The 25,871-nt window shown below is 46.1% G+C and overlaps 2 protein-coding genes across 2 annotated transcripts in view; one reads left to right on the top strand and one right to left on the bottom strand.

The window, feature by feature from the left end:
- Positions 1 to 480: 480 nt before the first annotated feature.
- Positions 481 to 6,051, top strand: F2RL3 (F2R like thrombin or trypsin receptor 3). The gene is made up of 2 exons (XM_010725067.3): positions 481 to 3,635; positions 4,411 to 6,051. The coding sequence occupies exons 1-2, from the start codon at positions 3,545 to 3,547 to the stop codon at positions 5,478 to 5,480; spliced, it is 1,161 nt and encodes a 386-aa protein (XP_010723369.1). The 5' UTR covers positions 481 to 3,544; the 3' UTR covers positions 5,481 to 6,051.
- A 114-nt stretch (positions 6,052 to 6,165) lies between these two features.
- CPAMD8 (C3 and PZP like alpha-2-macroglobulin domain containing 8) overlaps positions 6,166 to 25,871 on the bottom strand; it is a 45,177-nt gene continuing 25,471 nt past the window's right edge. The window contains exons 29-44 of the mRNA XM_031557090.1: positions 25,318 to 25,474; positions 24,977 to 25,051; positions 23,714 to 23,879; positions 23,063 to 23,149; positions 22,556 to 22,692; positions 22,032 to 22,187; positions 21,591 to 21,653; positions 20,987 to 21,225; positions 19,872 to 19,959; positions 16,223 to 16,297; positions 15,445 to 15,550; positions 15,244 to 15,354; positions 14,459 to 14,671; positions 13,934 to 14,008; positions 10,206 to 10,374; positions 6,166 to 9,919 (exon numbers count right to left, since the gene is read on the bottom strand). Coding sequence (XP_031412950.1) covers position 9,919; positions 10,206 to 10,374; positions 13,934 to 14,008; positions 14,459 to 14,671; positions 15,244 to 15,354; positions 15,445 to 15,550; positions 16,223 to 16,297; positions 19,872 to 19,959; positions 20,987 to 21,225; positions 21,591 to 21,653; positions 22,032 to 22,187; positions 22,556 to 22,692; positions 23,063 to 23,149; positions 23,714 to 23,879; positions 24,977 to 25,051; positions 25,318 to 25,474 — 1,918 coding nt within the window. The 3' untranslated portion in view covers positions 6,166 to 9,918. The remainder of the gene's footprint in view (positions 9,920 to 10,205; positions 10,375 to 13,933; positions 14,009 to 14,458; positions 14,672 to 15,243; positions 15,355 to 15,444; positions 15,551 to 16,222; positions 16,298 to 19,871; positions 19,960 to 20,986; positions 21,226 to 21,590; positions 21,654 to 22,031; positions 22,188 to 22,555; positions 22,693 to 23,062; positions 23,150 to 23,713; positions 23,880 to 24,976; positions 25,052 to 25,317; positions 25,475 to 25,871) is intronic.

Below are 25,871 nucleotides of genomic sequence, written 5' to 3'. Positions count from 1 at the left end.
TTTTAAGATTTAATTTAAGTCTTCTGCTAACCCGCAGACCTGACCGTCCTGCACCTGAAACTGAATTTTCAACGGCAGAAAAATGCAGCTGGAAGGCTGGGCGAATCCACCCTCCTGCAGTTACAAGGAGCTGCATGCGGCTGTGTGCCAGCCCACTTCCAGCAGGCAGCAAATCTTTAACCTTCTCAGTGTGGTTAAGTGAGCTGAGAGGGAAAGGTTTCCTACATGCACACAGCAGCAGATCCCACAGGGGAAGGCAGCACCTCTGGTTCTGCACCCGCCAGGAGGCTGCGGGAACACAGCTGAGCACGGGCGGCCGTAAGGTGGCACAGTTGCTCTGTGTGGGAATGGATTTCAAAAGAAAACACCCCACAGAGCCGCTAACGCACAGCTCTGTGTTGCTTCATTCCTAGCAGCACCTTTGCCATGAGAGGTGTGCAGAACCGAGGTCTGGGCCCAGCCTCAGCTGCTCGTGTGCTCCACACAACAGCCCTTGGAGTGCACGATTCCAGTGCCGAAATCTATCAGCACATCTGCTCCAGGTTAAGGCAGTACAACTGCAACCACGAAAATAACCCCCACCCGGCTTCCCCTCAGCCTCCCCAAATTCCTGGGTAATAATAACACGTTGAACCGCCTTCCCTGGGAGCCCTGCGCAACAAATGGATGAGTGGAGTTTGCAAATTAAGCTGCAGTGCTGTGACCCAGATCTGATAGGAGTTTCCTTTACATCATCCTCAACACTTCCGTTGCCATAACAAAAGGCGATTCCACTTTCTGTGCAGCGCAGCGTTGCTCACAGGGAAACAAACCTCCGTTCTCTCCATAACAATCCTCTGATGAATAAACGGTATGAATAATTTGATATAAATGATGGTGGTGACATAGCAGAGGACGCAGTATATTTTACACAAAAGTGACCTCTTGGAGATGTTGGACTTAACACAAAGAACGGCCCCTGTGCTGCGGGGGAGTGAAAGGCGCTGGGGACGGCACAGCTGACATCGCCAAACACAGCTGGAGCTCTCAGCAATACATGGCTTTACAAGATCCTTCACGTTTGCAGGATGGAATAATAAGGAGTGGTTTTATAAGTTATATTAAGAATTGCTGACGGGAGCACTTGAACAGTGGAGAGAGGAGAGGAGGGTGAGCTGGTAGCTGGTGAGGGCAGGAGGTGCCCCGTGTGCCACCCACAGCCCCCGTGTGCCACAGCCTGCAAGGACAAACCCAGGCTGAGAGATCCCTCATTTCTTGCTCAGTGGAGGTTTTCTGTGCTGCGATTTGGAGAAGGCTCCGATGCACAGCCGGTGGCTGGGAAAATCAGCATCGCATTCATGGAAAATGTGAGGCTGTGCTGACAGCGGTGGAAATGCTGCGTGCTGCTGGCTCTGCCCCGAGCTGCTGCCTCTCATTCTGTAGCAGGAACACGAGCTCAGCCCAGGGCAGGATTCAGCTCACCAGGAGTTCTCTCTTCACACCTGCTGGTTTGCAGCTGAGCTGCTGGAACAGAGCAGGAATTTGAACCCTGTTAGGAGCATCTGAGTCCCAAAGTCAGATCAGTCAGGCCCTAAAGGCACCACGTGGGGCAGGGCAGGTGCTGCCTGTACCTCCCTCACAGCTCTAAAATCCCTCCCCTGTGTTCCAGTCCTACGTGTTCACGGTTCAGAGCAGTGGAAGCAAAGAGTGCTTTCTCCCAGGAGATACCTATTGCACAACGAGCAGCTTTAAAACCAAACTGTTACCCCACAGGGAAGGGAGCAAATGAGATGTTAACAAGCTGTGACAAACCTCTGGCATGAGAATTTTCAAGCAAGCTGTTCTGCATCTAAAGCAATCACTAAAGATCACACAGCATCTGAAAACTGAAGGATAGAGCAGTGAATAACCTCTCCCTGCTCCACTCCAGAGACCCATCCGTAGGAAGCAGGGCTGTGATTTGCACACTATCTGCACCTGATTATGGCTAATTTTTTGCATACAGAGCATGGAAAGGATCCTGGTTGAGGCATGGAAAATACGTGGCTGCATGAGTCATGTTGTAATGGTTCATAAATCCTGAGAGAATCACAAAAGCAAAACATCCAACATTGCATCTTCCCTATCCCTGCCAGCGGAACCCCACCTCTCGACACAGGGATGTGGGAATACGGTGAAAGCAAAGGAAATAGGATCATTTTCTCCTTGGAATAGAGGAATCTCATCAAACAGCAGCCAGGCTCAGATTTGCAGTCTTCACAGAAGAGGCCATTCATGAGGCGAAGAAACAGGAATGAACTGCTCCTCGGGATGCCAAACCAAATTTACAATTCCTACCGCCTGGGCTCCAGCTCCATCCTTACCTCATGGAGAGGCAGCCCCAGCACCCCACGCTGTGCCCTCATTGCTGGAAAGGGCCCAGAGAGGCAACGGGAGAGGACTGGGACTTTCCCAACGTGTGAGAGCACAGAACGGCCTCACACTCCCAAAGAGTTGGAGAAGGAGGGACCGTGTAGCTCTCCAGAGCCATCAGGGTTGGAACACCAGAGCGGTGGGGCTGGAACTGGGTGATCTTTGCAGTCCCTTCTCACTTAGCCATCCTGTGATTCTACAGCTCTGTGCAGGTTGTGGCAAATGGAGCGCCTGCTCTCCTGGGGGATGTTGGGTAGAGGTTGAGCATCTCTGGAAAAACACACAGCTCTGCGTGGGCACGAGTAGCTGCAGTTCACTGTTATCTGCCCAAGCACAGAGAACTCGGGCAGATAACAGTCCCCAGCCCACGTCAGCCCCTCTCCTATAGGAGGGCTCAGCTCGCTCTGCCTATCGGCGGAAGCTGCACATCTCCGTCAGGCCGGGACCTCACCACTTATCTGTGTGCGTCACAGCACCGGGTGCTGCTTCCTTCAGATGGCCTTTAATTAACCTCTGCAGCAAGAGCAAGGAGGAAGGGAAGCAGGATTAGAAATAAAGAAACAGAACTATGGTGGGCTGAACCCAACACAGGGACTGCGGGGCAGAAACCAAACCCTGAACTGTCCCCAAGGCCATGGGAGAGCCCTGCACAGCCCCAGGAGCCAGGGAGGCTGCGGCCCTCCAGCACTCCATGGCAGTGAGTGGGGATGAAATCTTCAAGGGCATTGAAGCAGTGTGGGAAAGGACCTCAAGCACTGCACAGTGCTGCTCAGATCCTTCTCAAGCAGAAGGATGCCATCGGACATGGAGGCCATAGGAGTTTCAATGCCGTTTACACACTAAATCAAATTCAAAGTGCGTCAAATGTGACTGGGTGTTATTTTCAAGAACAGCCCAGAGCAGGGAGGAGACCCAAATGAGTCACTCAAGCTCTGACAAACAATCCCTATGGGTCTGGATGTGTGCATCCCCCCAACCTCCCAGCTGACACTGCAGCTACGTCTCTGCTCGGACCACACTGGCTCTAGGAATGCCGTGACAGGATGAGCCCGCTGCTTCCGAGTGTTAAGGACTGCGAGGAGGAAACGCACAAGCACAGTCACTCACACAGCCTTTCCCAGCTGCCTCCCAGCAGTGCAGCTCCTGCAGCAGCATGGGGACCTCCAGGAGTGGGCAGTTGGCACCCCGGCTCGCGCTGTGCTGTGCTGCATGGGGAATGGGCCTGGCAGCGCCAGATTACGATGGTGAGTGGGCATCTTTGGGGGAAAAACTGGTTCTTAAAGTACAGGAGGTTTGGGACTTCTAAAACATCCTTGAAAACCCATTTATGAAATATTATTCTGGATGCTCCATCCCTGGAGGTGCCCAGCACCGTGGATGGGGGAAGCACCCAGCCCATGGCACGGGGGTTGGAACTGTATAATCTTTAAGGTCCCTTCCAACCTGAGCCATTCCACGACTCCATGATCATGGGAGTGCAAGCTCATTGAGATTCATGCATTGCAAGCTCATTGAGATTCATGCATGCTCTACTTGAAATAGGAGGCGATAGAGGATGCTTATGGAAGGGAAATTAAAACCAGCATAGAACAAAGTGGCAAGAGGCAGAAACAGAACAGTTGAACAGAGCACTTGAAACCAAAACCTTCAGCTAAGAATTAAGCTCCCACAGCCACAGCTTTGCACTGGAGTGGCCCTGGATTTTAGGACTCTGACAGCTGGGCAGAGAGATTGTGCCCTGTTCCCCTGGTACCTAAACTTCACAGCAATTGCGAGCAGTGGGAAGCAGAGCACAGAACAGACTTGTCAGTTTGCAGTAAGGCCCCCAGTGATCACTGCTGCACACCTAACTCCATCTCTGCTTTTTCTGCCCGTGACCCATCAGCATTTTGCAGAATGGAACCCAACAATAAAATGCAGCGCCTTAGAATTTGGTGTAAGCATCATGAAGCCAGCCTGCTCTGCAAAGCGCTAGTATTAACATGTGCAGCAAGTAACAGACTGCATTTACACCAACAGATTACTCTCAGAACAGCACCAGCGAGCAGATAACGACAGCAGAGATGACACCATGCCCCCGAGCCATCCCCGGGGAAAAGGCCACGATAGACAACACGACATACCTGCTGCTGCACGAGGCTGCTCGCTCTCAGCTGAGCAGTGGGGTCACAGTGCTGCTCATCCCCTCCCTCTACAGCCTGGTCTTCCTGCTGGGGCTGCCCTCCAACGGGCTGGCCCTCTGGGTTTTGGCTACCAGGACTGAGAAGCTGACCTCCACCATCTTCCTGATGAACCTGGCTGCAGCGGACCTGCTGCTCATAACCGTGCTGCCCTTCAAGATATTCTACTATTTCCTTGGGAACAACTGGCCCTTTGGGGAAGGTCTGTGCCGGGTCACCACAGCTTTCTTCTATGGGAACATGTACTGCTCAGTGCTGCTGCTCACGTGCATCAGTGTGGACCGGTACCTGGCAGTGGTGCATCCTTTCTTCTCGCGCTCTTTCCGCACCCCTGCCTTCGCTGCCTGGACCTGTGCTGCTGTCTGGCTCTGCGCTGCTGTCATCACTCTGCCCCTGACTCTGCAGCAGCAGTCGTACCCCCTGTACAGAGCAGACATCACTCTGTGCCACGATGTTCTCCCTAGGGAGGAGGATGACGGGTATTACTTCTATTACTTCGTCTGCCTCATCGTCTGCGCTTTCCTCGCTCCTCTGGTGGTGATGCTGTTCAGCTACTGCTCAGTGCTGCAAGCCCTCCTGGGCACTGGGAAGCGGTACTCCCACTCCATGAAGCTCACCGCCCTCGTGCTGTTCACACTCGTGGCCTTCTACACTCCCAGCAACGTTCTCCTCCTCGTTCATTACTCCAGCTATCAGTGCAAGCTGTACGGCAGCTCGTACATCGGCTACATGGTGAGTCTGGCCATCAGCACCTTTAACAGCTGTGCTGACCCCTTTGTCTACTACTACGTATCGGAAGATTTCCGGGAGAAGGTGAGGAGCGCATTCTTCAATCGCAGCAAAACCCCCTCCTTACAAACCTCCAAAGAAACACTTCCTCAGAAAAGCTCCAAGGAGTCACTGGTGTAAGTCTCCATCCCAGCTCCCTGCCCCGAGGCGCTCCCAGCACACCGTGGGATAGGGCAAAGCACTGGGACTTCACGAGTTTCATCCAGAGCAGTGAGGAGCAGTTCCCAGCAGACAAGTCTCAGGAAGAAAGAATCACGTTCTGTCTGCGCAGCTAAGAGCAAATCAACCCAGGCCACAGCATTCCTTAAAGGATGTTGAGTCCCAGTGACTCAACATGTGAGATGTGGAGTGCTGAAATACAGATCTGTGACTGGGACCCTGCATGCAACTTCTCATCTGGTTGCACACTGCCAGGGATGCTTTTGTTATACACCCAGGTCTGCTTTTAATGCATGCTGTGAGCTGGCTGCTATCTGCCTTCTATTCATTTTTCTGGCTTCCTTGCTGTCCTTGAACACATATTCTTTTTACCTAAAACTGAAGGAGAACAGGCACTTGCATAACCAAATTTCTAAACATTTCAAAAATATCAGGAGGCACTTCCATAAAAGGCATCCATCACCTGAACTAAAATACTCTGTCCACAGAGCACCAGCTTTTCTAGCTATTACTTTCTTAACCAAGAATCACCACCCCAGTAAAGGCAGCCCACTGTCATAAATGTAAAAACCCAATTCCTTCATCCCTGTTGATGCTAATGACCTCTGCTACCCAAAACTTCTTAAGGCCAAGACTGTATTCTGTCTCTTGAAGGAAAATATTAAAAAAGGAACTGAGAAAACACTCAGGACAATTTTTTTTTTTTTTCTTTCTTCATATCACGCAACCAAGAGCTTTCTTTTATGAAACAGGTGATCAAACTCATTGCTCAACACTGGGGTATGCTGCAAACTATTCAAAACACAGCTCAGCTCTGGGCCCATCCCAACAAGGAGCAAGGTAGAAAATGAGCAATGAAATTCCTTAGAATTCCTGAATTCTGTGGTTCTATTGGTACAGACACGACTGTGATCTACAACCAAACAATCCTACAGCCTACAATGTGAATAAAGAGACAGAAAAGATTGTTTTAAAATCAGTTTTTAATAAAATATTTACCAGAATCTAAAACAAACCCTTTTCTGGACTCAGAGTTGCTAAGATGTGTGTGTGAACAAAACAAAAATGCTCATAGAATGGTGTGCTCACATGTAAGTGCTGGGGTGGAATGCAGGTGAAAAACTAGAGCCCGTCTCCTGTGGGTGCAGCAGTGCACGTGCAGAACATGCCAGCTGCTGCTGGAGAGGCAGTGCAGACTGCTGTCACTCCATCAGAAGGAGCAAGCACCAGAAAACCAAAACAGGAAAAGAAACAACAAAATGAGCTGAGGTTTTCCAAATAGGTCATCTATCAACCATAATGAAAAGCAGGTTACCCCGCGTTAAATATCAATTGTCAGCATTAGCAAAGCAAGTGCTGTCGTTTCCATGATGTTATTCAAGCAAGCTGAACATTCTGAGGGCTTTTTTCCTACTGAGGCTGATTAAAAAGAAGGGAAAGAGCTAAAACCAAAACACCCAGACAAGAAAGGACAAGGGAGCTATTGCTTTAAAATAAATACCATGGTAATGGTTACTCTGCATAATGTACAGTTACAAATATATAAATATTAATTTCATTGAAAGGATTGCAAGCAGAAAGTCACCAATAATTAGCACTGCTGTTGGCTATTTAGTAAGGTAACTTGGTGGAAGCAGAAATCTGTCTCACAAACCCATCAGAGAAAGGAAAGGAGAAGCATCTCTCTAACAGAGGGAGGCACACGTTTCTAAGCCACAGCCAACTCACAGCCCAAAGCAGCAGCAGCTCTGCTGGCATTCCACCACTGAGTTTGCCTCTTCCTTGGTGACAAATGAACCCATTCTCTCCTAGCTATGAAGAGGAGACAGCCCAATATTGCCCTGAAACTGCCCCAAAGAACCCACAGAACAAAGCCAGGTTGGTGGGCTGGCACCAACAGAAATTATTTAGCTGGCAGTAATATGAAGCTTTCTTGAATCTTGAGTTACTCCATTACACACAGCAGAGCCTGAGGAAAATGAAGTCGCATTTAACACTCAGCTGAAACCTTCTGCCTTCATCAGCTCATCCCAGTGGGGACACTGCTGGGCTGCCCGAGGATCTATGAGAGCACCAATATGAAATTACCTCAAACATCCTTCTGAAATTATTGAAGGGATGAGACAGGAAAATTAAACCCAGGAAGGGAAGGAGCATGGGAGGCTGAAGAGCTCAGGGCACAGGTCCCATTTCCCAGGGCAGTTGGTTACACTGGCAGAATCACAGTGCCCAAATGTCTTATTCCCCCGACTCAAAGCACTGAACAGAAGCTGAAACCAGTAAACAGTAGGGTTTGTATCGTGCAGCTTTGATAGCCAGGAAAAAAAAAGAAAAATAAAAAGAAAAAATCAACCAAAAATACCTCTCTCTGCAGCTCATACTGGTCTGCTGTTTACCCAGGGGATAAATATTGACTCAGGCCGTGTGTACACAATAGCCAGCATCTGCCTGGCCAGTCGCTTACAGGAGATGGAATTGAGTTTAAGGGCATCTCTTTACCTGCCAGGCAGGAACGCAGCTGCCAGTGCTTCCATTGCACAGTGTGGACGCAGCAAGGACACAATCTGTTAATGTGCACTGAACAGACGTGGCAAAAAAACTGCAGAGGAGCAGTGGGTACAGCCAGAGAGAGGTTCTGCAGGAGAGCTGAGAGCAGCAGGCAGGCTGCTAACGATGGTGGGAAGGCTCATACCTTCACAGAGCAGTTCTGAAACTCCAGAGAACTTGAAGAGCCAAACCCTCACAATGTCGGTGACGTTCTGCAAATAGCCAACCTGGCACAAGGGGCTGGAAATGACTGCAAAGCAATGGAAAGCGCAGCAATAACTGAGCAGCGAGGTGCCAGGCTGCAGCAAGTGAGGGTTTGCTCAAATGCAACAGCAGTGGGCACAGAAATGAAGGAAAGAAGCTGCTTCCCTTCAGAAGGCCTCAAGGACCTCCAGAAGATCCCCTCACTTCTACTGCCAACCCTTAAGTGATGGCTGGGAAGGGGGGATCGTGGCTCCATCCTGCACCTGAGCTCCCCTAGACTGGCTCTGCCTTCCACCAGGTGTTCAATCACTGCTTCAGGCTGTGTCTCAGCATTTCTGCTACAACTACACACCCAAGGTCTGGGATACCTCCTGTTTTGTCCCTGTGCAGACAGTTTTCTGGAATAAAACTGCCCTTGTTCTGGAATAGAATGTCTATATTGGGATATATTCTTGTCAGTGTTTCTATGTAAGTAAGCCCTCAAAATGAGCGAGGTTGGGCTTTTTCCTGTTTCCATTCACCACGAAACATCTCAAAAGGAGTTCCCACCCCACTCTGGGTCCTCCTAACAATAGAAGTGAGAAGATAAAATATTAGCAGTATTTTGCAACAGGCAATTGAATCAAACTCCTCCAAAGAGAACAGTGCTGCTCCAGCCAGGGAGGGAAACCAAAAAGTAATGCACTTTTGGAAACAAAGCTTTTAGTTTTAGTTGTACTGCATTGCTGGTGCAAGTCAGGCTGTGGGGATCTGAACCACCAGCAGCCCCAGGGCCTACGTATGGATGGCCATATCCAGCAAAGGCATTGTATGGAGGTCCTGGGGGGAGCAGAATTGAAGTGATTGGTCAAGTCAGGCAAGATTTAAAAGAACTGTGCCTCAGGTCAGCTTTATTTTCATGCCAGGGTTACAAGGAGGAAAGGGGCTGCAGAGCTGAGAAGGCTGCAAGCAGCCCTCACCAGCACATAGTGCAAAATGAAGAGGGCTCATCCACCAGATGCTGTTACAGCTGGCAAACTCCTCACCTGAAGCTTTCCAGCCCTGGATTTCAGTTTTCTCTTGTAAAACAGACCGCCCAACAACATGGATATAATAGTGCAGTTTTTCTTCTTGTGGGACATCATTATGGGTGCAGTAGATTTATAGGCTAGAGAAGATTATTAGCCTCTTGCTATGTCATAATTAGCAAAATACACTGATTTTTATTATTATAATTTGAGAGAAAACTTCTCAGCCATCTTTCCTCAAACAGCAGTTTAGCTAAGCACAAGGCCTGGACTTAGCTTCTAAATGTAGCTAGGAAATGGCAGTTGCAGTATCCTGATAGTAGAGAAAACACTTGGAAATGGTCTACAGGTTTGAATTCCAGCCCCTATTTTTCTCACCTAGAGGGCACAGCATATCGGCCTTCCATCCTTGGAAGCGTTCCTAAGAGGTTGCACAAAAGGCAGAAAAATTGACAGAAGAATAACGCTGAGTGTCCCTCTGTGCTCTCCAGTTCTCCCCATGGGGCAGAAAGGCTTACACAGTTCTGAGGGCAGCAGGAAGTAGTCATCATTCAGTTTCTGTTCTGCAGCAGGTCATCTGTTGGAACAAACTCATACAGGAGTTGATTCTGAGCCTCTTCTCTTTATTTAAATTATATATTTCTGTTGAAAAGAGAGCATGATGAAAAAAGTCACTTTCCCGTTACATAACTTTATGGCACATCCCTGAGATTAGGCAGCAACAAGCTTCAATCTCCCAAGAATGGAGACACCCACGTATGAAGACTCACATGCTGTCCCCGTGAGATCTCGATCCTGGTGAACATTTGCTAAAGAGGCTCACGAGCCACTTATAAGAGTGCCCACTTTGAGGAACCGAACGCATTTGACCCAACACACGAATTGCTGTGCTAGAACTCTCAGAGCGGATTTGCAATCCCCAGCTCACCATTCTACGGTGGTCACTACTTCCTGAATGGCGTCCACTTCTCTTAACGTGCTCACTGTTGTCAGTTCTGCCACCGTCTCAAAAACATCAGCTTCAGAGGCGTAGGGGTCGGGGTCGTACTCATAGGAATAATACGACAGATCCAACTGCAGCGGAGGGCCTTCCTCAGCTGGAAGGGAAACCGTGGTTGTGCTTTAGCCAAAGAAACTTCTATGCTGTGACATGCAATGCTTAAGTGCAAAGGGGAATGACATCAGAGGGAAGGAATGGCAGTCAGGGAGACAACTCAGAAGCCGTACAAGCGTTTCATTTGTGTAACGGAGGCTGCACGTGTCAGCAGAGCAGTGCACGCATGCTTAGGTTCACATACAAAGTTTACTCCATGTATGTGATGAAGAGACCAGCTGGAAGAGGAAGATTTGTTTTCAGACCAACAACAATGAAGATTTTGGCACAACGGACCTGGATCCCACACTGAAAACATTTACTCTGCTTTCAGCCTCATCTAGCTGAGGTGTGTCGGCTTCGGCCAGAGCACCAAGGAGCTGTCAGCACTTAGACAGAAATGGGCAGAAACAGACATTTATCCTCCACACATTCCCTCCAGCTCCCCAAGGCACTGGCAGATCACTCAGTGACCATCCCACCAAAAAGGGCCATACCTCTGTGCTGGGTTATCGCCCACAGCCCAGAGGTAAGGCTGCAAGATACAATTTCAAGGAATATCAGTAGCTCCTCGTGCTCTGAGCTGTGCCTTGAGCCAGCTCAGCTTTTAATCTCACCCAGTTTGCTTTCTACACACTGCTTTGGATTACAGCAATCACCAAAACATAGTTGTTGCAAGAGGAAATGTCCTCCTCATAAAAGTTTGCTTTATTGAAGGAGGATGCTTGTCAAGGCCTTTGAAAACATTTGTTCTCTAGAAATAAAATACTTGAAGGCTTTCCTGCTGCCTCCCACACCCTCCCAGCAACAGGCTCAGCCCAAGGCAAGGGAACACTTGCCTGCAAGCAGTCAATCTGCGTTCATTTCTTGGCCTTCTCTAAGTGAGAACGTGCCAGATCATGAGGCTGCTCTATGAATGGATGATTGCTGTCCACCAGGGACAGAATTAACATCACAGACCTCACTTTTCCTAGGAATGCAGTGTTGGAGTCAAAGCAAAGATGAAAGGCTGACATTTCCTGTTGCCTACAAACTGCTGTCCCATCTCCAAACGTTTGTGCCTCAGCCAATGTTTGCTGAGCAGCAATGGGGGGAAAGGAAAAGTGGCCCAATGCCAATTCCATCAGTCCTCAAAGAACAGCACTGCTGTGAGCAGTGCACGGATGATTCCACCTGGAAACAGCTCACCCTGATGTTCCCATTAGAAGCCAGAGATGGGTGATGGCATTTTCTGAAATAACGATGACACCAAATTAAAGAATTGTAATACCATCAGGAATTTGATCGCAGCTCCTGGACCTTTTGACTGCTGGAAGAGAACTGTACAAATAATACAGCTCCAGCAGTGGGGAGAAAGCTGGAGGGCACAGGGTGGGGGGTCAGACAGCACAAAGCTGGGGGGCTGCCTGCTCAGGGGAGCACAGAGTGCAACAGAACAGCAGCAGCGATACCACTGAGTGCAGCCACAGCACTATTCGATATTGCTCCTCCACCCAAAACCTTGCTTCAGGAGCCTTCTGTTCAACCCAAGTGCCTGGAACAGGCTGTGAAAGCATACCAGCAGAGCTGCAATACTTATAGGCAGGGGTGGATCCATACTACTCATGAAAAAGCTATTCCACCTCTGAGTCTCACTAGATCACCTGTGAGAAACAGCTGAGGAAGAGGATTCAGTCATGAGTGCCTTCAGCTGGCTTTCATTTCAGCTGGGTTCTGTCAAGTTTTCCTCTAAATTTCCTCTAAAAGAGAATACGCCACAAGCAGAACTGATTTTTCAGGGCATCCATACAGTTATTTAACTTAATAGCATAACTCTTAAGCTGTTATTTATTCTAGTAAAATCAGTGGCGTATATGGAACTATACTACAAGCCTGTCTGCCAAAGTGAGCCCAAATACATTATGAAGTTCCCCACTGTTTGCTGGAAGGATTGTTGCCATTGCTGAGTTACCATAGGCAAGAGCTGACAATGGAAGCATCAATCAAACCAAGCTGAGCCTGCACAAATCACATGGCAAATGCGGAAAGATATCAGACAATAAAACAACCACGAGGTTCTGCAGGAAAAGGGCATTTCCTGACGATTAACACACTGAAGCAACTTCACCCCCTACCCTGATCTTGATTTGGCTCCTGGAGCTTTGCATCCCTTTAGGAAATCACAGATTTAGACGTGGCTCATCAGAACACTCACTGGAAACCCAGAGCACCTGAGCAGACTTAAACCAATCTCATGCTTCAATGCTAACAAACCAGCGAGTCCAAATGAGACCCATGCATAAGGAGGGATTCATTCATTTGTTACACTTTGATTCATGTACCATGTGGCTGACCTGAGAGGAGCTCAGAGGATTAATGAAAATCACATGCTGAGCGCTTTTCCTGATACAGGATTTAGTCTGTTTTATTTCTGAATGCTCACTCTGCCATGGCTGCTCAGACAGCTCATTTCAGACAAGGATCTGCCTTCCAGGAGATCTCTTCAGCACTTACATACCCCAGGATGCAGCAAGCTCATAATGCTTGTGCTTTGAGAAACACATCCCCATGACACACGTATGTTTATTAATCTCAAGTGTATGAAAACGCCACACAAGATTTATCTGAGCCCACATTGCTTTTGTCTGTTCAAAACAGAAACCAGAGGGTTATGCTTCTTAGGTATTTCAATGCAAGTTATTTCAAAAACTCTGTTCTGAAAGCTTCTGGATTGTGGACTATCTCAGGTAACTGAATTTGTATTGGAGAATAACGTAATGGCAGCCCCATTTTGTAGACCAACAGCAAAGCACTATGAACTTGCACACCATCAGTGTCCTACAGAGCAGTTTGGGAATGCTGCTTTAAAGGGTTCAGATTGCAAAGTTTTCTCATGTTGGGTACACTGCACTTGCACAGAGTAAAAGACAACAAGCATTCATTCCAATTCCTCTAGCAGATAGCATTCTGATACACATCAAGTTCAGAAACAAAGGGAGGGAAAATAACAGAAGTATTAAAACACCAAGAGTGGATGGCCTACAGAAATGGGTCACGATGGAATATTCACCATGCTTTTGAACCTTAAAAACTACCATCAACTTCTGTAGAGCAGAGGATGGGCAGAGGACAGGACCAGTGTCTCTCACACTGAATGTATGGTGCTCTGAACTTTGGTGCCCAAGAAGGAGGTGGAGGAAGGACACACACATGGGAAGGCATGGAGACCTCTCGAGGAATTAACTTGTTTTACTGATTTGTTGCAGTGAGTTAGAGGCCAGAAACAAATTAATGAGTGGAAAGCAGCCAAGAAAAATGTAGTCCAGTTTATTTACTAGAAACAGCACGAAATAAACTATTCTATTGACCCTCCACTGCTTCTTGGTGAGATTTTTTGTGAGCCATGAGCAAGTCTGACACCAGCCTTGGAAAAAAAAAAAAAAATGCATGAATATAAGCACCAAATAAAATGAGCAGCCAAATTCCTGGTTACTTCATGACCTTAAAGTTTTTGCTCACTAAGGCCCTTTATTCCAAACAGCAGCTCTGAAAGGATCAGGACTGCCACTTGATGCAGATATTACCTGCTGGAGTCTGTTGGACACTGGGTTGCTCAGCTGTATGGGAGTTTGTCTCTCTTTCTTCTGGCAAATTCTTGGCTGTAAATAAAGAAAAACCAATACCTTGGTCATCACATTTCTTCAGCCTCTAGAAAATATTTGCATTTACAGAGGTGGTACATTTAGTTCAGGTGTAATGCACTGCACATCCTGGAAGCACATGCAGAGTCTCCAAAATATGCTACATTACACTGATAGTACTTTTACCTTGGATTATTCACTTCAGGAAAACCAAACTCCTGAGAAAATTAGTGATTTATCAAGATTGGTAGAATATGCATTCATGATAACAGAAAATCCAGTGCTGAGCTTGCAGGCAGGCAGCTGCTTCTACAGTTCAGTCTCCTGTAGTGTGAGTGGCAGAACACTATGTAGGAGGTTTTGAATTCTCCTCTTTTCCCCACCACACACCTGTAGTTATCATTTGGTTAGATCCGTAGTGCTCCCCAACTAGATTGTAGCAGAAATAAAAAACTGAATGAAACCTACAGTTAGAACACTGAGACATGGGGATCTGCTCTATCCTCGTATTATTCCTGCACGATGCTACTTCCATTTGGCAATGGTTCTGGTAGATCTGTCCATCTGATCCACATACGGGATCCCCATCATAGCCACAGTCTCTTGAGCACATGCACTGCTCAAAATACTCATCCTCCAAGCATCCAAAAATGTTATTGCATGGCCCAGAGTGAGAAAAGCCTGCAAAGTAAACAGAAACATCCAGAGCAACATTTTTTGCATAATGTAGGGAAGGGAAAGATGTGAAAGCAGTTTTCTCCTTACTTCTCCTATGTAAATTTTCACACCAAATTTCAGGTATTGGATACTACAACTCTCCCAGTTTTCCATAACACACGGGATAGGAAAGAGATTACTGTTAAGGATTACAAGTTAATCCTGTCACTATTGAACGTAATTTGATATTTCAGTCAATTGAGCAACTCTACTGCAAGATACCTTACAGAAAGAAAACTAAACTGCATCTGAAAAAAGTTTTATGATTATTAAAGCACCTCACTTTCCACAGGTATGTCCAGAGGCATATGCTCCATCTTGCCTCTGAAGCAAATAAAAGCAGTCACTTTCAGAGACTGGAGAGCAGAACACATTGCTGTCTTTGTCACGAGTTTAATGCTGCTCTCATGCAGACGTTTCTAAACCTTCCACCAACACAAACATCTTCCTAAATATCACTTTGAGTTCTCAACTCCTGGACCTACGTTCCTGAAGGCTCCATTTCACAAAATCTGCTTGGCTTTTGTGCAACTCACCAGCCCACTGGCTAGCTGAGCTCTCCACCTCATTGCACGTCGGCCCATCACAGAGCTCCCGTGCCAAGGGGCTGTTCTCACTCACGTTGTAGAAACGAGTTGCTTCAAAAGCTGCAGGTCAGCAAGAAAGAGAAATCACAACGAGTCTCATTGTTAGAGCCCTAATGCTGTCAGAAAAGTCAAAGGAAAGCAAACACGTACCTGGCTCATAGTAATCATACACTTTGATAGGAACAGGAGCAGTTTTCCCCACTATATATTCTCTGAAAGCTTGAAACTTTACACAGGTCATGCACTGGCTAGGAATCTGTATAAAATGATGCAAAATACTCGTTGTAACAAAAACTACACTGTCAGCAAAGAGAGATGAACAAATGCAGCATATGAGCCCCTAATGCAAAAGGGTGAGAATGAAGGCACCTCCAACAGCAGATACAATGGCAAAGATAACGAATAAAAGCCAAACAGAATGAATTAAAACAAATGATACGTTGTCAGCCTTTAATTTATGCACATACCTGGTAAACAACCTCAGAGAGCAAAACCTGAATCTCATCTGTATCCCAACAGCACTCCTGTCCTCAGTCTGCTGGCTAATCAACTAGCCAACAGTTTACTGCTGATAGCCAAGACAGCAGAAATCTCATTTCTCCCTTCCTGGTACGTGCACTGAGGTCTGAATTGGACTGCATTTCGCCTCCTTCTTTTAAGGATGCTAAGTATACCTGGAGATCATATTATTTTGGGGTAAGAACTAAGTGATACCTGGCTGGAGATTCTGTGTGAGCTGAAGCTGAACACCCACCTCCTTGATGCCTGGGCTCCCAACCAAAACCTCAAAAGAGGCTCAGGCAACTCGCAGTTACAGCTGTATCTCAATTCTCATCTGCAAATGGCCACCAGCAGCAGTGCACTGTATCCATGTGCAGCCACCTGCCCACCTGAAACGTGGCGTAATTACAAGAAACAAATTCATTACCTCATCAAAATAAAATAGGACTTTTCTTCCATCCACTTCATATCTTTTTAATCCAATTTGCTTGTTCATCAGTAGCTGGGAAAAAAAACGAACAGGTTTAGTTTCATCTCATCTTACAGAAAATGGCACATCAGGTGCTAAAACTGAAGGCTTTCTTTGGCTGGAGAAGGATGGAGAAATGCAAGGAGGTGTGAAGTTGCTCTCAGACAACTGAGGAAAAAAAACAACAACTGTCCACACTTTTTTTTCCCTCCTGATCTGATGAGGAATGCTTGCAAGGTGCACAGTGCTGTTATTCCTGATCCCTGTGGAAAGGGGAGCGTTCATCTCCCCCAGGCCACACCTGACTTGTCACCCATAATCTAATAGAACAGCTCCCAGATTGTTTTCAGTACCAAGGCTACAGCAAGACCTCAGAGACCCCAAAGCACTCCATAAAATCTCTTATTTACACTCTTCCAAACTGCCAAGGAATTCTGCTGCTGGATCACACTGGTTATTAAAGGCCCCTTCTCCCACCAGCTGAAAAATCCAAAACATTCTTCTGCCAGGAAAATTAATCCTTACATTTGAGAAGAGCAGCCATTTGAAAAAGCCTTAGGCATCCTCCCTTTGACAAATGGGGTCAGGCCAGGCCCTGCTACACATCTTCCCTCCCTCTGACACTTAGGGATTTGCAGTATGCGTTGTACCAGTAATGTACACAATACATCACGCTTCTTTTATTACTTATTGAGACAATCTGCATATCTAAAGAGCATTAGAACAAGATTTAAGAGCACCTCTCACTTCTAGGGTGCTTCTGCCTTTAATCTGCCACAGCTGTTTTTAAAGATGCTCTAGATCATCTCTTCAGCTAACCTCAGGTCTGTACAACGTGAGCAAAGGCTCAGAGAAAAGTGTGAGAATTTATTCATGGAATCACAGAACCAACTCAAAGAGTGCAGAAATTATCTCCCTGGAACAGAATGCTGAGAAGGTCCCCAGACTCTTAGTGGCATCCTCTGATATAATTGTACAAAGTTTGTTTGGTTTTAATTCCAATAGGAGTTATTCTTTTGTTTTTCCAAATGTGGAAAATTATTATCTTGATATTATAATGGCTTCATGCTCAAGGTAACTGATCAACCATCACTGTTTTGAAGCGTTGTACTCAGAAAACTTCCATCAAGTGAGCAACTCCACTGCAAGATACCTTACAGAAAGAAAACCAAACTGCATTTGAAAAAAGTTTTATGTTTATTAAAACACCTCACTTTCCACAGGTATGTCCAGAGTTATACACCCCATCTTGCCTCTGAAGCAAATAAAAGCAGTCACTTTCAGAGACTGGAGAGCAGAGAAGACTTCCATCAAGTGAGAAATATCTAATTCAGAACCTGTGGGAAAGGACTTGAGTTTAAATCCTGGTCTGGGGAGCAGAGGGCTGGAATTTGGGCACTTTCTGCTCCAAACCACCTTGCTGCTTTATCCTGTTGGACAACCCCATTCGTGACACAGGGCGATACTGACTCAGCTCATCGTGTTTGTGCTGTTATTTTGAGATAACTTATTTTGGATCATAGAATTAAAGCACTGCAGAAAGGAAAACAGTTGTTATTATGTATTAGAAAGAATGACACGAAGCAAAAAGCACTTCTACCAAAATCTGCCTGCGCCTGCTGCCAACAGCTTCAGCTGTGAATTTCTTCAGCATAGTGCTTCTAGCTGTAAAACCCCGCACACAGCTTCCTGCTATTACCGTAATGAGCACAGGAACACGTGTTTCAGTCCCACACAGTATGGAAAGGCCCAATTTAATTTGTCCTCACAATGGCAGGGCCTGGCGGTGGCTGCTGGTGCTCAGCAGTAGATGGCTGCAGACAGGGCTTTATGAGGGCTCGGAGGGGCTGGCGCCATCGGGAAATGCGCAGCTCAGCTAAAGTTGCATTTTTCTGGTGAAGGCTGATATATACCAGCCCGTGGTGACCTCCTGACCTTGTCGACACCCAGCATTATTAGAAGGATTTGTGGCTGCACAGCCAGGGGGGCCGCCATCGATGTGCAACAGAGCATTCATTAACCATCAGTGCCCTGGAGCTGCACGTGGGCCCGTTCTGTGAACACTGCTCCCTTGTGAGGGCAAACAACAAACAAGGAAATCTGATTTACAGCCCCAGCCCTCCTCACTAGGAGCAAAGGCAACGGCTGCAGTAACAAAGAAAAAATGCAGCAATGGGAATGACTGGGCCTGCTGCTGCTGAAGGTGCGTCCAAAGCACAGACTGGTACCACAGCTTCATGGAAGCATGGCTGGGATACACATCTGCCAGGCATAAGGAAATGGCAGGGGTTGTACCTTCATTCCCTGTCTACATTACTCCAGATTTGTCCCTACTTTTCAGATGCAAAGGATGTCTGCAGTGAGAAGGATGTACCTCAGCTTTTCAGAGGGAAAATTCCCCATTGAAGATGCAACATTGCTCCCAGTTCAGCAAAATATCCTCCTGCCCAAAGGAAGAAACTCACTTCTGGTTAGGGAGATAGACCGTGCAATAGAACCCCAAGTGCAAAACCAAACCACCTGCTACCTGAGAACCTGGTAGATGGTGTTACACAGGGACTCCTGTTTCTCTGCCCATAAAGGGAGAACATGAGGCTCAGACAAGTAAGCACAGCCAATTGTGCTTAGTGCAGAGAAAGCCTGTTCATGGTTAATGTGCTAGGAAGCTCATTCAGCTGCAAGGACGTAACTCTTCTGCAGTAGCAGAGCAGCCCCAGAGAGAAATATGTTGGTCTCATTTTCTCCAAGAAAATGCAATGGTGTTTATTACAACTCAGTCAAATCAAAGGAAATTCTAAAGAACACAACGCAGTGTGCACTCTTCCTCTGAATTGGGACGTCAAAATAAACTGCCTGGTCTTCGCTGTCATTCCCATTTCTTCTCACATAATGAGGATAAGGCTGTTACAAAAAGACTTCTTCCTTCAAAAAAGTAGTTTTTAGCTCCTTGTCAGTTCTCAAAGATACAGTTTAGTTTCTTTCTGTACCTCTTCAGTTACTCACCCCTTAAAATCTATTAGTCTTCAGAAAATCTGGAGCATAAAAAACAAGTGAATGTGCCATAATGCCTCAACGAATATAAAGCAAAGCTGAAGACTACAGTTCATCTCCCCTAGAGGGCTGGCTGGGTAAGAGGCACATTCTGTCCACCTCAGTTTGGATTGCAATAAACATGATGTTCTCCCAGAAGGGAAGAAAAAAAGGCAAAAAATTCCAAGACACAGAGCCTCCAAAGAAATGGAATCCAGATGTTGGAGATAACACAGCCCACTAAGAAGCCATAAACAGCTCCTGTTAGAGCACATTTTCACTTCAGCATTTCCAAATGGGTCTCATTTAATTACTGTGTGCTGTGCTCAGTAATAAACCTTCATTTGGCTACGCTCAGTACATTTGTTACTCTTGCTCAGAGCTTCTGTTTGCTCATATCAGATAAATATTTTTTGACATGTGAGATCTCCTGCTCCCAATTTTAATCACATCTATTCTGCCAGTGCTCTAATAGACAGCAGCATTTACTTCCTATTGCTCTCCAAAGGGAATCCCTACCAACTAGAGAGCCAGCTCCCAGCTCAGCACTGTGCCTTGCATTCTCATTACACCTTACCTGTTCGAGGCTCTCGATGTCTGCACGAAACCCTGAGAACAATGGCACTTCCAGCACAGCCATGTTAGAGGATCCCGAATGCAGCCATCTTCCCACATGAGCAAAAAGAGAGAGAGAGTGGAAATAAACTCAGGATCCAAGGTAACAGATACTACACAGACAACTCATGATGGAACACAACTGAAAGAAGCTGCAGAGAAAGAAATACAAAGGGTCTTTTCTTTGAAGGATTTCAAGTTTGTACGTCCACAATGGCACTGGATGGTCTGCAGACAGATCCAGGGGCCTCCAATTCAGGGCTAAGAGTCTCCTGGAGTCATTAAACCTTTCTCTTGGTCTAACTCCATGCATCTCCCTAAAACATCCTATAGTATCCCTTTACCTGTAATCACAACCCTCTCCTTCCCATTCTGTTTTTGTTTTTTGTTGTTGTTTTTTTTCCTCCTGTTCCTTACAGGAAAGCATCCCAGGGACTTCACCTGAAAACTCTTTAAAACACATTCTGAGTAACACCCCAGCTCTAAATATTTCACCATCATCCATTGATGCAATTCTCTATTCACATTGCCTAAGACAAAGGAATGAAAAGAGCATATTACAGGAAGAAAAGGAGGAAATAGAAGATTTCATTTGCTTTTGTTTTCTTTCCAGCAATCAATCTCCTTGGACTGTGCTTCCTCTCCAATTTCTGTCTTTGCTCCAGCAATTCCCAGGGCAGAAGTTTCAGTAATAACAACAGAAAGGTTGTGTTGATGCAGGGCAGCCTCCTCAGTTACCAGGATCTTTAAGGGATTGACAAAACTGTAAGCCTACCTCCCCAATACCAGCTGCAGTGCTCAGGCAGAAGGCAAAATGGGCTGAGAAAGTGGAACTGTTATTAATGCACCAAAACACTCAGCAAACATTTGGAAGCTAAAAAAATTGTGTCAAAACAATGAAGTAGTATTTTTCCTGTATTGACAAACATATCAGTGCAACTGCCTTACAGTCTTAGACAGCAGAGAGTTCTCACTAGCTGAAAAGCCTACCATGGAAGGAGCAATCGATGTGCTAATCCAAACACTGGGCTGCCTCTGAGAAACAAGCAGGGTGGGATGGAGACTGACATTTCCTACCTCGTGCACGTCTCTAGGATCACTTTGTACTCCTGATGGTCCCGATCTGCAGCCGGGTCATCATCATCCACCACTGCTCTCTCTCTGTGAAAGGTTTCTGAGCGATTCTCATCTGGGGAGAGAGAGCGCAGCAGAACTGGAGCTTGGAGATGCTGCTCTGACTTTGGCTCCTTCAGGTTAACCAGGAGCTGGAATGCTGGTTTGGCAATAGGATCCGGCACGTTGTATGTGACATCAATCTGTAGTGGAAAGGGGAAAGCAAAAGGTGGTTCATTAGATTCCCATGTTTTTTGTAGCACCTGCAAGCATTCTCCAAAGACCAGCATAAATAGTATAACTCTTCAGAGAAAGATAATGGCATGCACAGAAGCAAGAGAAGCTTTAAAACTCAGTTATGTATAGGTAAAGCTGTACCAAAGCAAATGCACCGTGGTACAACCACATTTGCTTCTAGGGATTAAAGCAGTACCACGTTATATATCTACTTAGAAACTCAAAGTGCAATTCCTTGCTTGCAGCAATCTGGGGTTAAAAATACAGCAAAGAGGCTGTCAGCTTAGAGATCACTGCTCAGACACTTTCTGCAGCCCTGAAGCAACTTTACCTGCATCAGACAGCAGCCTTCGCCTTTGGCACTCACAAACAGCCCCGTAGGAATACTGGGGATCTGTGGAGAACCCATAGTTAAGACTCAGACAAGACGCAGCATTCAGAATATAAGTGAATATCAATTTTAGCTTGGTTGTTGTGAAAGATCTTTCCAGTTTTAAAGGACCCCAAACAGCTGAGGTGACTACTTATTCTCTTCAGTCACCCACACTTAACAAGGGTAGAAACAAGTAGCAGCAAAAAACAAACATCAGTCAGTACTTATGGCTAAAAATGCCTTTGATCGCTGCCTCCTTCACATCAAAACAAACCAGGAAATCCCACGTTTCAGTGTTCAATTCACTTTTTTTAAAATTATTTTTACCATTACTGAACTTTGCTGATTTGTCATTCAGATTCCAGTTCAGATAGATCATATTAACACAAAACCACTCACCACTGCAGTCTGGAGAACTTTTTTATTCATTTTATTGAGCTCGAATGTCTCCTGATAGTCTAAATTAGTCGAAGCCAAGGAAATGGTAAGGTTGACTCCTCCAACATAAGAAAGGATCGCATACTCAGCCAGAGCCTGCAGGGCTACACACGTGTCCTAGGGATCAGAAGAGGGAGAGGTGAGAATAGTGAAGAATAGAGCACATACTCAGCTTACAAACAAACACTGTGCTGTATTGTCATCAGCTTTTGGTAGCAGAGTCTTCCTTATTGATTCATACTGCAAAAGAGATCTCAGCTTTTGTTCACTTTTACTGTCAAAAGCATCTGTAAGGACAAAGTCTGGGTTCCTTTCAAACTACTGATTCCAGAAGGAAGTAGTCAAGAGCAACAGAAAGCTTTTCTTCTTAACAGGACACAGCTTCTGAACTCCAGACAGAAATTCTACATTAACCATACCTGAATCAATTAATTTCTGCAATTAATTATGCATCACCAAAGCTACCTTTGCCTAAGGCAGCCCACCTGAGTAGAGGAGAATCCTCCGAGTGCATTCCTCTGCTGTGAGAGCCACTTTACCACGGGGAGTGCAGAAGCCACATCTCCTAGGAGTGTGTATGTCAGAAGGGCATAAGATGTCATTTCCACTTCTGCAGAAACTACTGAAAGAGAGGCGCAGGGAGAAGGGGAAATAAATCAATCTACCACCCTGGAAAGAGAATCAAGTTGGTCAACAGTTGAAGTCTGGGAAATCAGTACTGAAATGACAGTGACTGCCAATAAAAGCTAGGTACACAATCCTTACATCAATCTGAAAATACAAAGATAAGCAACAGACTGACTGATATCTTCAGAACATCTTGGTAAACCAGATTTCTTTGGAGACCAAAACTATCATGTCTCCAGAAATGCTAATAGATTTTGTGAGGGTGTAGAGATGTGGGAAAATCTGAAGTGTATTATGTAAATTGTGCCATCGGTGGCCTCCTACTGCAGCACTATCCCTCATTTTTGCTTTTGCCATACAGGTACCTGATTGAGAGAGTCCATCATTAAATCCCATGAAGGTATCTTCATCAGCTACAAGACTTCCCGTCAAGCTCCAGTGTGTAAAGCCATCTAGAAGAACAGGACAGAGGAATATGTACGATATTACAGCAGGACTGCAGCTCAGCCTCTGTGCATGGGAAGGATCAAACATTACTATTGCACCAACTCAGCAGATCGATGCCCTGAACTGCACTGCACCTCCAGTTAGGGGAGCATTCCCTCAGCAGGGGGCTGCAGCCTCCTGCTCCTGGATGGCTCAATGTGATCAATGAGATCATTCTTGAATATTAGATCAAAATACAGCATTAGGAGACACGATGTGTTATTAGACAAGCTCTGACATATTGACCAGAAAGCTACTGCAGAGCTTCCAGTGCACTTGCCTTCCTTCAGCATCAGTTGCAGGCACAGGAATAAGGTGCTCAGCCCTCTCCCAAAATAAATCCAGAAAACTCTTTCCTAAACTCTTTCCTTACAATGTCAAACTGTGCTGTGAGGAGGACCTTCATCTCCCAGGCTCTATGCTCTCCAGCAGCTCAAACACACCATTTGAGTTGCAAGGCCTGTTTGTTTATTCCTGCAGTGGAATTGCCAAGTTAAGAACTTGCCACGCTGGCCCCAGGTGCACAGTACCTTGTGTGATTGCCATGCTGTTCATCTTCCTCAGCACCACAGCAGCAGAGGGGCTGTGCAGCAGTGTCAGGGCATATGCAGTCAAGGCAGTGGCATAAGGGTCTTCTGCTGAGTGCAAGTTGGCCTCTAAGAAGTGTTTTGCTTTGTCAACAGCAGATCTCTCTTCCTGTAGTTAGGAGAAAGAGCCCACACGTTACCAACCTCTCTCGCCCTGCAAACCCCAACAGGCAGCTAAGCACAACACAGTGACTTGCTGACACCCCTGCAGTGCGATGGGGAAGAGTTGGAAAGGAATAAGTGAGAAAACTCATGGGCTATCAGGGGTTAAGATACGAACAGCATAACAGGTAAAGCAGGATCTGCGTGCAAAAGTAAAGCAGAAAAAGGAATTCATTCACTCCTTCCTATCAGTGGACAGAGTTGGAATCACTGCTTTTCTCAGGACTTTGAGCCCATTAAGAAACAAGTAGGAAACACAGGTCTTGCTCTGCACAGAATGACACCAACGCTTTCCTTAAGAAAAGCCACACATCACACACTGAACGACAGGAGCAAATAGCATAGCACAAATCATCTACACTAATCCTGAGATGAATTTATTCTCCTTAAAGCTGAAAATAGATGTCACGTTGCTGCAGGGCAGTGGATGAACAGAGCAGCAGCGAGCTCTTTGCTGTTCGTCTGATGGCGTTCCTGACACTCTGGTGCGTCTAGCAGGCGCCAGAGGATAATAAAGGCCAAGGTTCCCAGGGGTCCCTGCAGCCAACAAACATGTTTTATTAACTCCCTCAATGACCTCACCATGCAGGAACGTAGCTCTGATAATTTATAGAAACAATTTAATTGGACTTGATGTAATTTGGTTTCCTTTGATTTCCCTGTGGCACTAACCTTCCCCTCCTCATTTCCTAGCTAAGATCATTAGCAACACTTGCAAATCTCCTCTAGGAAAGCCATTAGCCCTACAGAAACTTCCAGCAAATAGAAGTGCCTGGGCTGTCCTATGCACAGCAGCCCCGGGAGAGCATCACATCACTTCTCAGAGGGGGACAGAGCTGTCAGGGAGGCAGAAAATTACTGTGAGCACTTCAGGACTTTTATTATTTTCCCCCACTCAAGGCTTTCAAACAGCCTCAGTTACCTGAATGCTATCATTCTAATGAGTAGGGAACCTCAGGAAATAGCAACAACAAAATCAAGCTAAGGGAAAGAGTGAGGATTTTTAGGACATGCAGAACAAGAGCTGCTCTCAGTTTCTGTTACCTCGGAAGTTACACCTGTTTCCAAAAGAGATGCAACCACGTAAGCTGTCAGGGAGATCTTACCATGGATTCCACCCTGGGGGGCAAAGAAGACAAAGTCACCAAGATAAAAAAACTGGAGGGAAGGATGCTGAATAAGCAAGTGTGGAAGTCAGGAACCCAACCCACTGCTGTAGCTTCCTTCCCAGGCAATAGCCTGGGAGCACACTGAAACTCCTGGTTCTTCCTAAGCTACCTTTGCCATTTAAGACCACTACTTATATCAGGCATAAGGAAACTTCATCCACTGCTGCTTTGGGAATATCTTTAAAAATGCACCGACTGGTTATTTTTAGTCTTTACCTGAATGTCCTTATTCAGAATCCTGCCCATAGCAGGAAAAGAGCCGTCTTCCTTCTGATGCTGAATGATCCACTCCTTTGCAGCTGTGAGTTCTTTTGGGTCAATGAAAATAAAGCCCCTGGACTGTGCAAAGGACTTGAGGACAAATGCTGTCAGCCTGTAAATACAAATCCCCATCCTCAGTGGCCAAACTACTTCAGAGTCATGTACAAATAAAGGGAAAACAACAACAAAAGCACAAATTTGGAAAATCTTGTGGGGAAAAAGCTAAGCATTGTTTAAAAAAGCATGGCACACGAAGGCTCTAAAACTGCTCTATCCACTGAACAAGAGCAGGGTTAAAGGTCAACAAATTACACTGAAAAGCGTGACTGGAAGATCCGCCTGTTTTTGTTATGACGCTGAAATTCAATTACCCTTTTTAGATGCTTCAATTACCTTCTACTGATGCTCAAATGATTAAAACCTTAAAGTTAAAAGCTGCTGCCTTTACAGATATTTGCAAAGGAGAAAGAATAATAAGTTTTCCAATTTTGTTACTGTCTTAATTTGGA

This window comes from Meleagris gallopavo, chromosome 30 (genome assembly GCF_000146605.3).
Source record: "Meleagris gallopavo isolate NT-WF06-2002-E0010 breed Aviagen turkey brand Nicholas breeding stock chromosome 30, Turkey_5.1, whole genome shotgun sequence".
Taxonomy (NCBI): domain Eukaryota; kingdom Metazoa; phylum Chordata; class Aves; order Galliformes; family Phasianidae; genus Meleagris; species Meleagris gallopavo.
The sequence above is the reverse complement of the archived record's forward strand: the minus strand, read 5'-3'. Positions and strand labels throughout refer to the sequence as shown.